Raw genomic sequence first — 16,659 nt, 5'->3', positions numbered from 1 at the left:
GTTGGAGCACAGAATAATTAGTATGTGGGGCAGCTCTGTGCTCTGCTTGCTAGCAAGCAGATAAATTGGATCATCTATCTCCTCTATACTAAACATTGCTGTCAGAGGCTACGTCTACACTGGCCCCTTTTCCGGAAGGGGCATGTAAATTTCACGAGTCATCGTAGGGAAATCCGCGGGGGATTTAAATATCCCCCGCGGCATTTAAATAAAAATGTCCGCCGCTTTTTTCCGGCTTTTAAAAAAGCCGGAAAAGAGCGTCTAGACTGGCCCCGATCCTCCGGAAAAAGTGCCCTTTCCCGGAGGCTCTTATTCTTACTTCAAATAAGAATAAGAATAAGAGCCTCCGGAAAAGGGCACTTTTTCCGGAGGATCGGGGCCAGTCTAGACGCTCTTTTCCGGCTTTTTTAAAAGCCGGAAAAAAGTGGCGGACATTTTTATTTAAATGCCGCGGGGGATATTTAAATCCCCCGCGGATTTCCCTACGACGACTCGTGAAATTTACATGCCCCTTCCGGAAAAGGGGCCAGTGTAGACGTAGCCAGATTGTCCTTTCCTCGGGCCACAACAGAAAAAGGTGAAACTCTGGCCCATTTACTACAGAGTCAAGAAGGGAAGATGACTGCCCCCCCCCCATACACACACACACATCTTGTGTGGGAGAAGAAACAGTGGGAAGAATATTAGAAAGAGAAAGAGGAAATGAAGACAGGAAAGAAATGGAACTGAGCAGAGGGAGAGAAAGATAGAAATGTAGTATTGAGGAAGAAAAACAAAGACACATAGAAGATGGAAAGGAATGGGAAGGAGAGACAAAAGAGAGAAGGCAAATGATAGGGTAAAAGAATAAGGAAAATAGAGATGCAGACAGAACAAAAAAAGAAAAGTGCAGTGAGGGAAGAATGGTGAAGAGTTATTGCACAAAGTGTACTGAGAGTCTAATCTTGAAAGAGATGAAGGGTCAATCACTAACTGTAATTGACATGATGAATGCAACTAAACCAAGAGTCCTAGGGAGCCCTTCAAAATTTTTATCATACAAAAATTAGTAACATGAGAAGGTGCATAAGGCTACATGCAGAGCCTTGCCTCCTTCAGTGCCCAATGCAGTTTCATTGTAGTGACAAAAAGACTTCCACTGATTTAAGTGGGAGCTGGATTAGGTCTTTAGTGCACACATGGTACAAAGGTCATCCTACCATGAACACTTGTCTGCACTGGGCTGGTGTATACACTTCAAGAATTATATAACCCCAATGTGCTAACAAAGTGTCAAGGAATGCAGGGTAGCTGACTTCATGCCATACATAATCTAAAAGGACTAACACTCATATTGACTTCTCTGCCCATGCCCATACACAAAGTGCCATTTGCAAAGTCCCATAGTTACCCAAATCAAAAACAACTTCCACAAAGGCTCTTCTCAATGATAGGTTCCTGTCATATTTAACATTCAATTCCCAAATGGGAGAGGGCAAAGGAGACAAAGGAAACTGCATTCTGGGTTACCTTGTTTTTACTTAACTGGTACAAAAGCTCAAGCAGGTAGAACTACTCATCGGGAGTGAAATCCTGGTTCCAGCAAAGTCAGTGGCAAAATCCCACTCACTTCAACCTGGGACTGGATTTCACACCATACATTTTGGATTGGGTCTGAGAAACCAGTTGCTATTTTTATAAAATGCATGTCCAAAACTGTATATTTTATCAGCTATTATGTAAAATCCAAAGGGCATTCTTCACCAAATAAAAAGAGAGTGTGAAAGTCAAAATGCTTGTATAGTGCCACATTAATTTCAGAAAGTGTGTTTTACATCGCTTCTGAATTAATCCAGAAATATTTGGCCAGATCCCAACGCCCACATAGGACCCATTGACTCCAGAAGAGCTCCAAGTGGGAGCAAGGTTTCACCTACAGCATGTACCTCACAGCATCGGGGATTTAAGGCCTTTATAAATACTGGGTAGTACCTTGTGATGAAAGTAGTCCATTGATGTTAAGGGAACCATTCACAGAATAAGGGTGACAGAATAAGGTTCTTAGGCCCAGATCTATAAAATGATTACCTAAATGCTCAGAGGTATTAAAACACCTCTGAGCATTTAGGTAATCATTTCATGGAATCACTTGGAGTTAGCTGTCAAAACACCTTTGAGAATCCAAGCCTTCGTGCTAGATGTACAAGGATTTAGATTTTTAAATTTACAGATAAGTACCTAAGGGTATGTCTACATTACAAAGTTAATTCGAACTAACGGATGTTAGTTCGAATTAACTTTGATAGGCGCTACACTAGCGCTCCATTAGTTCGAATTTAATTCGAACTAGCGGAGCGCTTAGTTCGAACTACGTAAACCTCATTCTACGAGGACTAAGTCTAGTATGAACTTACTAGTTTGAATTAAGGGGTGTGTAGCCCCTTAATTCGAACTAGTGGGAGGCTAGCCCTCCCCAGCTTTCGCTGGTGGCCACTCTGGCCAACACCAGGGAAACTCGTCTGCCCCCCTCCCGGCCCCGGAGCCCTAAAAGGGGCACGGGCTGGCTACCATGCCCGTGCCAGGTGCAAGCCTGCCAGCACCCAGCTAGCAGACCCTGCACCTGGCACGGCTCGAGCCAGCCACCCGATGCCCCCCAGCCCTCCCCCTCTTCCCGGGACCAGGCTGGCGGCTCCCGGGAGCTTGCCCGGGACCACAGGAGGCGGGCACCCGCCTGGTCTAGTGCGGACATCGTGGACCTCGTCCACGACCTCCGCACTAGGCACAGGAAAGCGGCCATCTAGGGCAGGAGAGATGCCAGCTTGGCCACCCAGGAGCAGGTGTGCAGGAAAATCAAGGTGGTCCACTGAGACCCCCGACCCTGAGCCCTGAGCTTACAATGGCCGTCCTGGGTCAGACCAAAGGTCCATCTAGCCCAGTAGCCTGTCTGCCGACAGCGGCCAACCCTCGGCACCCTGGAGGGGATGGACCGAAGACAGTGACCAAGCCATCTGTCTCGTGCCATCCCTCTCCAGCCTTCCACAAACTTTGGGCAGGGACACCACTCCATGGACCCAACCTCCATCACTTTATCTCACTACTCTTTAAACTCTGTTCTACTTCTAGCCTTCACAGCCTCCTGCAGCAAGGAGTTCTACCGGTTGACTCTTTGCTTTGTGAAGAACAACTTTCTGTAACTACTTTGAAGCCTGCTACCCATTCCTTTCCTTTGGTGTCCTTAGTCCTTCTATTATGGGAACTAATGAAGAACTTTTCTTTATGCACCCTCTCCACACCACTCATGCTTTTATAGACCTCTATCCTATCCCCCCTCAGTCTCCTCTTTTCTAAGCTGAGAAGTCCCAGTCTCTTTAGCCTCTCTACATATGGGACCTGTTCCAAACCTCTGATCTTTTTAGTTGCCCTCCCCTCTCTCAGCCTCTCTCTTCCCCTCTCCCACCTCCTTTTCCCAGTCTCCCCGAATTTTGTTCAATAAAGAGAGATTCTATTTTTGAACACAATTGTCCTTTATTTTGTACATCAGGAAGGGGGGCTAGGGAGGGGTAAGTGGAAGGAGGTGGGGGAGGAATGGGGTACAAGCCCCCGATGGGGAGGACTGGGCTGGCTCTGCGGGCTTCTGGGGTGGAAGCTCTCCTGCAGCCCCCCAATTTCCCTCTCTCCCCAGATGGTAGCCTGCGGCAAGTGCAGCCGGTCTGATGGCCGAGTGCTGTGATGTGCCCAGTGTGGGTACTCCGGGCAATCCAAGCCAGGACTGCTTTGCAAGCGGGGCACCCCTGAGAACTGTCAGTCCGGGGTGGGGGTCGGGTCCCTTTAAGCACAGCCCTTGGCTAGCCTGAAACAGCATCTCCACGCTCTAAGTCCTCATCTGATGCCCTGCCGGCACTGCTTCCGGCCATCCTTAACCCCGGTTCAGGGTCCACTCTGTGTGGACATGCTAGTTCGAATTAGCAAAACGCTAATTCAAACTAGTTTTTTAGTCTGGATGCGTTAGTTCGAATTAGCTTAGTTCGAATTAACTAATTCGAACTAAGTTAGTTCGAATTAGCACTGTAGTGTAGACATACCCTAACTCATTTAGGCATCTAACTCCCATTGACTTTCAAAGAGCATTAGGTGCTTAACTTACTTAGGCACTTTTATGAAATAAACTAGGTAACCCTCTGTATCTTTCCGCACCTAAATCCCTTTGGCCCCAATTCAACAAGGTATTTGAGCATATTCCTAACTTTAAATCGATTGAAGTCATTCGGGCTATTCATGTTTCAAGTTAAACACATGCCTAAATACCTTGCTGAGTCAGGGCCATACTGTTTAATACAGGCATTTCAGTGAAAAGGGTGAGTGCAACTTAATTTCTGAAATAATATCCCTAGATTTGTTGATTGGTACATTCTCAGCTTTCTCAGCATTTGCACAGCGGCATTCCAGTATAAATTTTCACTTCTCATTAAAAAAAAAATCTCAGGGAAGTTTAGTAATTCTATCAATTGAGGTTTAAATAGAAAGCTGGAATTAAATCAGAGAGGTAGCAAGTAATTTGCTAGTTAAAGGAATAGTGGTTTAAAAAATACAGGGAAAAAACAACTTTTCCCCTCCAATGAAAATGTAAATATCAACTTCTTTGGACAGTAAGTAGCAGTTTACCTCCTACTGCACAAAGTTTACATTTCCTTTTTGCCTCTCATAAGTCCAACCCCACCTCTACATGGTGAAAATGGGGTGAGAAGGGCATTGCCCAGATTCCCCTAATCTGGAAGCAAAATGGAATCTGTATACAGACAGAAACCCAAGTCTGTAATGCTGTTGTCCTCAGCACACTCCTCAAGAGGTGTGAAATGTGATTCTGTTATCAAGGACACACTATAAAGCTTGACAATTTCCATTAGAAACACCTGTGACAATTGCTGGGCATCAGATGGCAGGACCAGGTTTCCAACAATGAAATCCTGGTGAAAGCTGGTTTGGTTCTCAATGAAGCTCAGCTCATTTAACCTGCACACAGTTGAGTTAGACTGGCCATGTAGCTTAACTGCCTCAGATCTGTCTATCAAAACAAGGCTTCATTCTGAGTTAAGCTCTGGCAATTGTGAGTTAGGAGGGTAGATGAAAAGCTTGAAAGACACCCTTAAACATCTGGGCTATGTCTACACTGGGCCACTTATTCCGGAAAATCAGCCGCTGTCTACACTGCCCTTGAATTTCCGGAAAAGCAACGATGCTCTACTGTACAAAATCAGCCGCTATTCCGGAAAAACTATTCTGCTCCCGCTCAGGCATAAGTCCTTATTCCGGAACACTGTTCCGGAAAAGGGCCAGTGTAGACAGCCCAGTAGTCTTTTCTGGAAAAAAGCCCCGATCGCGAAAATGGCGATCGGGGCTCTTTTCCGGAAAAGCATGTCTACATTGGCCACAGAAGCTTTTCCGGAAAAAGGGCTTTTCCGGAAAAGCAGCCTGCCAATGTAGATGCTCCTTTTCCGGAAAAACTGAAAACAGAATAGTATTCCGTTTTAAGCATTTCCGGAAATTCATGCCAGTGTAGACACAGCCCTTCTGTGCAAAACAAACATTTCTGACTTGACTGTTGAGTAAGTGCCTTCAATCATATTGCATAAGCATATGCTATAAAGACAGGCGCTTGTGACTTAGCGGAGAACCTCATGGAGCAGCTGGAAGCATTATAGCAGGCACAAAAACAACATGCAGCTCAACAACCAGGGAAATGTTGTTCTTCCTATATTACTCTATGGAGTCATGCAGAGGCCCGTTAGTACAAACTGATTGTCAACATTGACGCTGCAGTTAAGGTAACCAGCATCCCTTTTCCATTTTGCTAATGGGCAAAATTCTAAATGATCATGACTAACTTCCAGACAGAGTTCTATTAATATACGTGAAAGTGGAAATCGGTGGGGTACACAGTAAAATGAGACTTCAAGTTTGCACATGCTGGTAATTTCTAGTGACTGGTCGAAAGCTGTTTTAGAAGAGTTTTGTTCCTTTTTTCACACCTTCAGTGGTTAATATACTGCAGTAGGTTTTAATCCTCATATTTTAATACGATTACATCAGAGCAAATACTTATTAGATGAAATTAGCTGCATACATGCACTTACCCTATAGCATCTCATTAATCTGCCATGTCTTGTGGTCTACCACCCAACCTAAGTCCTGAACTTAACTATGTGTGCGAAATCTCTACACCAGCTTCAAGCAGGCAGCATCATGCTGATGTCTAACACAATGTTGGTTCTACACATTTAAAATAAATATGCCATAGTCTCAGGCTAATGAATGCAAAATGTATCCATAATTAAGTGTCCTCCTTATTTTGTGTTGTCAGAGGCCTCACTGCAGTTGTGCTGTCACATAGAATCATGGAACACTAGAACTGGAAGGGATCTCGCGAAGCCATCAAGTCCAGTCCCCTGCCCTCATGGCAGGACTAAATGCCATCTAGATCAGGGGTTCCCAACCGATGGTCCAGAGACTGGTGCCCGTTTGTGAACTGCTGGCTGCCGGGGCACGGCGGCTGTCAGAACGTAAGCCAGCTGTTCACGGTGGCTCAGCTCCAGCAGCCGTGGTGGCTGAGGCAGTGGCAGGAGGATGTGGAGCAGGAAGAGCTGTCCCCCTGCATCTCTCCTCCACCCTGAGGGAGACACACTTGGAGAGGAGGGGGCACAAAGGTGGAGGGAGCGTGCAAATCACCACCAACTGCTCTGTCTGCCTGTGCAGCCGCTTTTACTGCCAGCTGCGCTGGGGCTGAGGTGATGGCAGGAAGACGTGGAGCAGGAGACGCCTCCCTGGGGCATCCCCTCTTCCCCCGCCTGTGCGGCTGATTTGCTGGCAATGGTGCTGGGGCTGAAGCGGTGGCAGGAGGAGATGGAGCAGGAGGTGCCTCCCACCCTTTTCCCCCCTCAGTAATGGTGGCCAGCTGGGGGCTCTGTGCTCCCCCACCCATGGGGATGCAAGACGCAGTTGGGGAGGCAGGGCATGCAAAGGAGGAGGGCCACTCCACTCCCCCCTCCCGCCCATGCAGCAGTAACAGCCACGCTCTCTAGAGAGAGCAGCTTCGCTCTCCGGAGTGCGGGGGGTGGCATGGGGTGAGGACAAAGGGATGTTGGGTGAGGGCATGATGGGGTTATGGGGCAAGAGGAGCTTGTCATGGACTGTAGGGGTGGGGGTCAAAGGGTGTTAGGCACTGCGGAGCAAGAGGCTAGGTTGTTTTTGCTTTACTGTAAGGTTTAATGTTGATGTCAGAACATTAACTGGGTTTCTTCTAGAACTTCTAGGCACTATTAACATAAACCTGACTCAATGTATGTTTATTGTTGACTAGGACTCCTTGTAAATCTACATTTCTCTGGGGGGTATGTCTACACTACAGCGTTATTTCGAAATATCTTATTTCGAAATAGTTAATTTGAAATAAGTAATTTCAAAATAACGTGTCTACACACAAAATGCATTTCAAAATAGCATTTTGCTATTTCAAAATAGCACGTTCACACTGAGTGGATGCTGAATCGCATTTAAGGCCGGCTGGAATCAGGTGCGGCAGAGCATCAGGTTAGGAGTTACTTTGTGTGGCTGAGGCCTGTGCTTAAATGGACCCCCCCCCTCCCCCCCCGGACAGCCGGTTCTCAGATTTTCCCTGCTTGTCCCTCAATGAAGTACAGCAAAGCATTTTGTCTCTGCGTGCTCTGATTGCCCTCACTCGGGACACTACAGCACTCTGCAACATGGAGCCACAACTGCCCCTGGGCACTTTGGTGCTTCTCGTGGACGCATTACTGCGAGCCTGGCTGCACTCTCTTCAGGCTGCCATCTGGGAGGTCTCAGGGGGCTGTCAGTCTCCAAATAATTTAAATGTTATGCAAAATATATAAAATGATATATAGAAATAAGATTATTAGCATATTTTAGTATTTTTAAATTAACCAAACATATTGCAAGAACATAGCATCAATAATGCAAACAGGCCTGACCTATAATATGAGTTGATATTTTATGCAGGAGAATGTTGACTGCAAATCATATCTAAGGGCCACTTTGCACAGCTAACTCCCCAATGATTCAGACATTAAAGCTAGAAGAGATCATGATACTCCCATCTCACCTCCTCCATATTGCAGGCCTACTCTTCCCTGTGATTGATCCTTAACCACTGGCTGACTTAATGAAGTCCTCAAATCATGATTTAAAGACTTCAGGTTACAGAGAATCTCCCATTTAGTGTAGTTCAAAGCTGCAAGTGAACATGAATCCCCCCATGATCCCTACCAATCTGATCTTGGGGAAAATTATTTCCTGGTCCAAAATACAGCTATCAGTTGGACCCTAAACATATCGGCAATACCCACCAGCTAAACACTTGGCACCAGCCAGACATTTAGGAAATAATTCTCTGTAATAGCTCAGAGTCCTTCCCATCTAATGTCCTATCTTAAGCTGTTAAGAATATTTACGATTCATTTGTTCTTGTGTCAACATTGGTGCTTAACTTAAATAACTCCTTTCTTTCCCTGGTATTTATCCCTCTTATGTATTTATAGAGAGTGATCATATCTCTCCACAGTCTTTGTTTAATGAGGCTAAAGAAGACAATCTCCTTAAGTATCCTTATATAAGGTAGGTTTTCCATTCCTCTCACCATCCTATTAACCCTTCTTCTGCACCCTGGGGCAGTGCTTTGTTACGCTGGCTTCTTGTTGCTAGCCCTTTCCCAAAACAGAAATTAACTCGATTGTTTTCCCTAAAAGGAAAACAGCCTTCTATCTAGGAAGGCCTTTTCTCCCTGCTGCCCTTAACCCTACTACAGTTTGTTTCTCATCCTTCCCACCCCATTCTCACCAGAAGAGGGGTTAATAAGGTCACTCAGAAGCATGGGGAGTGGGTATGATAGGCTGGGGAGGGAGGAGCTGTGCCTCTTGAAATAATGAAGCATGGCCCTGCCTCCCTTCCTCTGCTTTCTGCTTGATGCAGTGGGGGCTCCAATCTCCCTTTGGGATGGCCCCAATTTGGGCCACACCACTTGCTCTCATTCCAGAACTGGGGAGGCTGCAGCTGTCACTCCTGCCTTTCTGGTGCTCCAGGTCTAAGGAGGGTGAGGCTAAGTTGCCCACCCAGCTGGTGTGCTCTGGGGCTTGGAGGCTGGGGCTACATCACCCTCCAAGAATGGGGGGAGGGGGGGGCGGGGAGGGTGCTGGTTGTGCTCTGTGGGCAAGATTTGGAAGAGTAAGGGGTGAGGGTTAATCCCCCCCCCACAGTGGGTATTTATGTACTCTCAATGACCAGCAGCCCTTAGTTCAACTCAGGTGTCTCTAATTCACCCCCCAAGGTATCAATTTTTACCATTCATAGGCAAAAGGACCTTTCTCACTCTAGGGCTGATAAACCTGAGTTCCACCACTCTCTTATAGCTATCAGGTCTGACTTTGTCACACTGGATTGGGGCCATAATCAGCAGTCATGCTCTTGAGATACTCAGGCCCCAACTCAGGAAAGCATGTGAGCATGTGCTTAATGCATTCAAAGCTGATATTACACGTTCTTTCCCAAACGGTAGAAATAGGAACAAAAGTATAGCCATTTATTCGTATCTTCAAGCTCAGGGGGATTCAGATGAAATGAGATGCTGGTCTGAACCAGAGCTACTGCTGACTACAAGTTTTTCTAAAACCATACTTCACTAGTGCACAAGTGGCTTAGAGGTATCAGACATGCAGACCAGAACATCCTGAATTAGAGACACTTCATTGAAATGTACTGTATGTATTTTTACAATGGTTTTTCAAACTTACCCATATAGGGCTTAGTGCCAGCCATAGAGGAAGCCTTTTCTGATCCTTTCACTATAGTAGCTATGTTAAAATCAGTGATGTGAACATGACCTGAAAGTAAACAAAGCAAAGTATAAATAGAACTTAAGACGGCACATGCACATAAATCCTCCTGGCTTCATTAATATTTAGATGATAATGCAAAGAAACGAAATGGAGAATTTGTGCCTCTTAATAAAAACTAAATGTTCTGCTCTGGAAGTTGGAAAATAATGATGGAATCAACCCTATGCTACTCTTTAGGTAACAGAGGGCCCAGGTATCTTACTGTGGTATGGTTCCCAGTGGTTTTCCATTAGGACAGCAGCTTTAATCTCATTCAGAACTTGTTTCAATGTTATGTATGGTCCATTTTCAATTAGCAAAGGTTAAACATGGGTTTTTTTTGGGGGGGTGAACATTTTTTGCTTACATTATACATACATGTGAAAAAAATGAAACATCCAGACTAATACAAGGCATGCAGTCCATATGCGACTTCTGAAGTATAAGATTAACGCTTCTGAAATATATATATTGTGCCATAGACTTTTTGTAAAAGAATTAAACATTTAAATTTTCTACTCAGATTTGTTTCTTTCTATTTTGAATTTCTTTATTGATGTGACTGAATGATTTCACAGAGCTGAAAACAATTACAAGCGACATCACCTGGGAGGAAGAATTTAATCAGAAGAATGTGAATGATAAATGGAAATTGTTTAAGAACACTGCATGGGCAGCCCCACAATTGAGGAGGAAGGCACATTAGTTTAAAGATTGATCAGGTTTCGGGGAGAAGTGAAAGCAGGCAAAAAATAAATATACCAAATGGCAATAAAGGGAAGTTGACAATAATGACTATAAACCAGAATCTAGGGATTGTGTAAAATTGGTCAGGGAAACAAACGGATAAAAGGAGAAATGTATAGCCAGCAGAGCTGAGGACATTAAGCAGTTTTAAAAATATATTAGGAAGAGAAAATAACCTGACAATGATATTGGTCAGATGAAAATGGTAGAATTGTCAATAATAATGCAGAAAAAGCAGAAGAGTTCATAAATCCTTCTGTATTTGGGAGGAAATAGAAAACAGAGTTTCATATGATGAAAACACTTTTTCTATTCCATTAATATCCCAGAAGGATGTTAAACAGCAGCTACTAAAGTTAGCTATTTTAAAATATCAGCAGGGCCAGATAATTAATTTTCAAGAGTTTTAAAAGAATTGCCTAAGTAGCTCACTGTATCATTAATGTTGATTTTCAATCAGTATTGGAACATAGAGGAAGTTCCTGAAAATGGAAAGAAAGCTAATTTGCCAATATTTAAAAAGGATAAACAGAAATACCTGGATAATTATAGGCTTGTCAAACTGTGATGAGAGTGTTAACCTTACATCAATGTTGATGGGGTTTAAGGGCCAGTTAATGGGGTTGATGGGGCTAGACACGGCCAATTAAAGTTTATAGGAAACAACCGAGGGGAGATTTAGAATTGGCAAGCACTAGTTGATGCAGAAGCCCAGCTGGGCTGGAGCAGGCTGAAAGAAAGCCAGGAAGCGAGAGCAGAAGGGACTATACTGTGGAAGTCTGCACTCATTCTCTGGCCTCATGAGAAAGGAGTCAAGTATCAGAGGGGTAGCCGTGTTAGTCTGAATCTGCAAAAGCGGCGAGGAGTCCTGTGGCACCTTGTAGACTAACTGACGAAGAGGGTCTTTGCCCACGAAAGCTTATGCTCCTACACTTCAGTTAGTCTATAAGGTGCCACAGGACTCCTCGCCGCTTATGAGAAAGGAGGAAACTTTGAATGGGGCATGGAAGGGAGAGGAGCAGAAGGACTGGGAAGGGTTTTACTCAGAAGTTTGCTGGAGAAGAAACTTGGCAGAGAAAGAGGCATCCCAGGGAAATGGCAGAAATGGTTGAAATGGTATAGACCTTGGCTGGTGATTATAGGGTCCCACCAAAGTATTGGGTAGATCCAGGATACTTTACTGGCCACTAGGAAGTTGACATGGTTTTGAACAGCAAAACTACCTGGAATGGCCCCAGGACAGCTGGCCTAGTGAGACCTCATTACCCCCAAAAGGGGAAAAGATGTGTTTTCAATATGGCTACATGTAAAGCTGTACATCGAGGAACAAAGCATGTAGCCATACTTACAGAATGGGGGACTATATCCTGGGAAGCAATAATGCAAGAAAAAGATTTGGGGGTTGTGGTGGATAATCAGCCAAACATGAGCTTCCAGTGCAATCCTATGACCAAAGACCTAATGCGATCCTTTGAGGCATAAGCAGTGGAATCCTGAATAGGAGCAGAGAGATTCTGTTACCTTTTGTATCTGGCACAGGTGTGACCACTGCTGTAAGACTGCATCTAGTTCTGTAGTCCATAATCTAAGGAGACTGATAAATTGGAGAGGCCACAAAGAAGAGCCACAAGAATGATTAAAGGATTAGAAAACATGCCTTCTAGTGAGATACTCAAAGAGCTCAATCTATTTAGTTTCATAAATAAAAGATTAAGAAGTGATTTGAATACCGTCTATAAGTACCTACATAGGGAACAAATATTTATTAATGATTTCTTTATTCTAGCACCCAAAGGTATAACACAATCCCCAATAGTCAGAAGTCAACGCTAGAAAAATTCAGGCTGAAAATAATACGTGCATTTTTAACAGTGAGTAACAAATGACAGGAACAACTTTCCAAGGGTTGCGGTGTATTATCTATCATTGCAAATTTTTAAATCAAGATTGGATGTTTTTCTAAAACATATGCTCTAAGGACTTATTTTGGAAACATTCTATGCCTCATGTTAGATAGGAGGTTGGAATGGATGATCCCAGTGCTCCCTTCTGGCCTTGGAATTTATAAGATCTGTGTATTTTGGGAACAGTTCAGGACTTCCCCTTACACAGGGGTCAAATAGGCCTTCATCAATGGTCTTCTTCTTTTAAAAAAATTCTTTTTCCAGAAGCTGGGACTATGTAACAGGGAAGGAATCACTTGGCAGTTATCTGACCTGCTCATTCTTCTTGGGCTACCTGGTATTCACCACTGTCAGATGCTAGGATATTAGACTATATGGACCTTTGGTCTGATGTCTGTTCTTATGTTCCATATCTTTATCACTTCACGGTCTCATGCATTCACATGGGTTAAAATATCATTCCTTTGCTACTGAGTCTCAGATCTACTTTTACACCTTTGATCAGTATTGCATTGGCCAATTTTGCAGCTCTCACTCTCTAGAAACAAGTAGTAAGGATATATTGTTGGGACAATATTGTACATATGATCTGTAATATTTGTAGGGCTGTCAAGAGATTAAACAATTTAATTGTGATTAATTGGTTGCGTTTCAATGGGACAGTGCTGCATGGAGCCCGGGATCAGCTGGGGACTCCGGGGCTTCAAAGGGGCTTTGCAAAGGCGAAGCTGGGGATTAGCTGGAGTCCCCAGCTGATTCGCTGCTCCGCTTGTGCTGCTCCTTTGAAGCACTGGAGTGGCACTTCAAAGGGGCAGTGAAACATTAACTCATGCGATTAACATGTTAAAAAAATTAACGCGTTAATCCTGTCCTGCGTTAATCGCAGGCGTTAACGCAGGTCAATTGATAGTCCTTAATATTTTTCACAATTACCCAAATATCTTCTTATTTTTGTTCAAGATGTCATCTAGAAGGCATTTTTAGACAGAAATGATGAAGCTAGACTAAAAAAGGGTCACCATGTTCCTAACTTTTTGAACCAATATGAAAAATTCTAGACTTTACACTTGAATGTTTTCCTTCATTACTTTTCCTAAACTTGACTGCTGTAGTAAAGACACACAGACTATTGTAAGATTGATTGATTGATTGATTGATTAATGGAGGAGACTATCAAGAAGAATGGTGCCTTCTCCATCTCTTGAATTCTTTAGATCCAGACTGCATACCTTTCTGGAACATATACTTTATTTAGAAGTAAGTTACTGGGCTCTATACGGAAGTAATTGGATGAAAGTATTTATCAGGAGGTCAGAGTAGATTATCTGACAGTGTTAAAATATATGAAATGATGAAGTCTCTTTGGAATTTTCTCCTTGTAACAATGTACCTTGGAACAGCATTTTCCCCTCACCCCTTCTCTCTATTGAGTCCTTGATTCAACAGTGGTGCCAGAGCTCCTTAGAAGAAACTCTACTGCTCCACAAATGCACTGAATTGGTTTGATATAATCCGGTCCGCTTAAACAAGTTATCTTGGAATCTGCAACAACTCAGTAAGGATCTGTGATATTATCCTTTCTGCCAGTGGATTTTATGGCTATTTCAACTAACACAAAGGGTGACACTTCTGTACCGCTGAGGGTTGTTGAAGCTGAACTATGTAGGTCCATATTGTGCCTTTGAGGCACCTCCCTGAGCAAAGCTGCACAGGGAATGGAAAGAGCTTTCTGGCAAAAAGAGAGTGTGTGTGTGCTGCTTCTTTAAGGATGATACAGACAGCTATCACCAGGAGCCAGCTGTGCGAGCCAGTGCACAAGAGGGCAGAACCACGGCCTTAGCTGCTTCCTACTCTCTCTGGAGCAATTAGCACCTCTGAGGATGTAGAGAAGGAAGAGAATTCAGGGGCTCAGACTGACCTCGGCACTTATGCCTGACCTCCAAACAAGAGCTAGGCAACACTAGTCTGTAAGCAGTTGAGATCCCCCACTGAGAGGCGTTATATATATGTCTGAACAGTGTTACTGCTTTTGAATCAGTAGTGAGATGTTAGAGAAATTGGAAAAATACATCCTCCTGGGTTTTCTCCTTAATTTATTAAAAGACACGTCTGTGGCATGATATCCATAAATGTGTAGAACACTGGGACAGTATGTGGGTGGCATTTTAGCTTTGTGAAATCAAAAAATACACAGAATAAAAAGAAGAGAGAAAACAATGAAGCATGAGAGTGACAATTTTAATTGTAAATCAAATATTTGCATCAGTCCAGGAGGGAATTATGCGAGAGATATTCTGTGACAGGCTATCATGCTGGTACTCTAACAGGAACAATCACTGGTGATGCTATCATTTGAGATACAGAACTTAATATTTATCTGTCAAAGAAATAATGAGGAGATTATTCTTCCAGCAATCCATGTAGTTTTTCATTCTATTGTGTATTCTGAAGTGCTTGTATCTATTGCTATTATGCACACAAAACTGGTGAGCTGGTTGTATGAAGGGTGATTAGTTTTTTCAATAAGGCATTTCCCATATTTTTAAACTACCCAAAAGGAAGTGCCTAAAATCCTCTTAAAATCAGGAATAAGGGACCTTTTGGAAAAGGCTTTATTTTCCGAAAGATCCCGTCTAGACTGGCGCTTTTCTCAGGCAAAGCCACGAGCCGGAAAAAAGCGGCAGCCATGTTTATACAAATGAAGCGGGGGATATTTAAATCCCCCGCTTCATTTGCAATTCCGACTTGTCTCATCTGCATCCCTTTTCCGGAAAAGGGGTCCAGTGTAAACACAGCCAGGGGGTGGCTAGAGAGGCTCCATGGGCTGCCCCTGTGCTGCTCCTATTGTTTTGCAGTTCAAATGCAAAACGGGAGTGGCAGAACTGGTGCCTGGGGCTTCACACTCTCCCCCGGTTCCATCCCTGCAGTGCCCATTGGCTGTAGTTCTGGGTCAATGGGAGCTGCGCCAGTGCTTGGGAACAACACATGGAGCATTTACAGCCCCAACTCAGAGGGGAACCCCCAACCCCCTCCTGCACCCCAATCTCCTGCCCCAGCTTTGTGCCACCTTCCATACCCTGAACCCCTCATTTCTGCCCAACTCTGGAGCCCACACCCCAGACCAGAGTTTGTACCCCACCCCCTCCCCAACCCCAGTTTGGCTGCCTGGAGCCTATACCCCAAACCCACTGCCTCAGCCTAGTGATAATGTGCAAATGAGCAAGGTTGGGGGAGAGTGAACAATGGAAAGGGGAGAACTTTGGGAAGAGGCAGAGTGCAGTATTCCCTGTGAGCTTGTGTGGCCACTCAGGAGGCATTCAAATGCCACCCAGAAGATTAGCAGATCAACCACAGCTAGGTGTCATTTCTGCTGATGGTGCAGATCTGCACATGCCTCAGTGCACATAACATTTTATTCTGCACATTAGAGGGAACATTGGTGAAGTGGATCAAGGGTCTTTGGTTTTCTTCAAATAGAAAGTTGGCAATCCTAGTTTTCTAATTTTTCTTTGAACATGAGGACTAAAGACTTCCTTTTATTTTTAAACAAAAGTAGAGGCTTCCACATAGTTATGGGTTTCCAGGAGTTGATTCTTTTAAAAAACAAGCCCAAAACATTCAGTGTCATGACACATGCAATAGAAACAAAACATATGACAATACTGGAAATAGAGACAGACGGCAGTGCCATTTTGAATGGCCTGACAGTCTCATTGTAGGAATTGCTAAAGCATAAATCTAAGCTGTATGGAAGGTTTTAACACATAATTGGCCCAGTTAAGTATGAAAGCTCAAACATCAAGCCTGTGACTTCTCTATAATGAGAGAAAAAACTGTTGCAAAAACTGAAGAGCTGATGACATATGACAATAGGTAATCTTACAATTTTTGTAGCCAGACATATTGGAAAGAATACATGTGGGAATACATGAACCTTAATTGTTTGGATGGAGTCCACCATATGGCTGGAGGGGATTTCTTGGAGCCTATCAAGACAGCTGACAAACTTGACAGAGATGTTGCTGTGGAGAAAGACCAGACTTGGCACATGAGCCCGGTCTCTCAGATGAACTCAGGCAGCATTAATCACAGAGCCACTGGGGCAGCTCATGAAATTGAAATGCTGG

General features: G+C 44.0%; 1 protein-coding gene across 7 annotated transcripts in view; it reads right to left on the bottom strand.

Annotated features, from left to right (window-relative positions):
- STK32B (serine/threonine kinase 32B) overlaps positions 1–16,659 on the bottom strand; it is a 288,545-nt gene that overhangs the window by 79,296 nt on the left and 192,590 nt on the right. For all 7 annotated transcript variants that reach the window (XM_014576105.3, XM_075930748.1, XM_014576106.3 and 4 more), the window contains one exon: positions 9,798–9,887. In XM_014576105.3, the coding sequence (XP_014431591.2) occupies positions 9,798–9,887 (90 nt within the window). The remainder of the gene's footprint in view (positions 1–9,797; positions 9,888–16,659) is intronic.

Source organism: Pelodiscus sinensis, chromosome 5 (assembly GCF_049634645.1).
Source record: "Pelodiscus sinensis isolate JC-2024 chromosome 5, ASM4963464v1, whole genome shotgun sequence".
Classification (NCBI taxonomy): domain Eukaryota; kingdom Metazoa; phylum Chordata; order Testudines; family Trionychidae; genus Pelodiscus; species Pelodiscus sinensis.
Note: the sequence above shows the minus strand (reverse complement) of the source record. Positions and strands in the feature narration are given on the sequence as shown.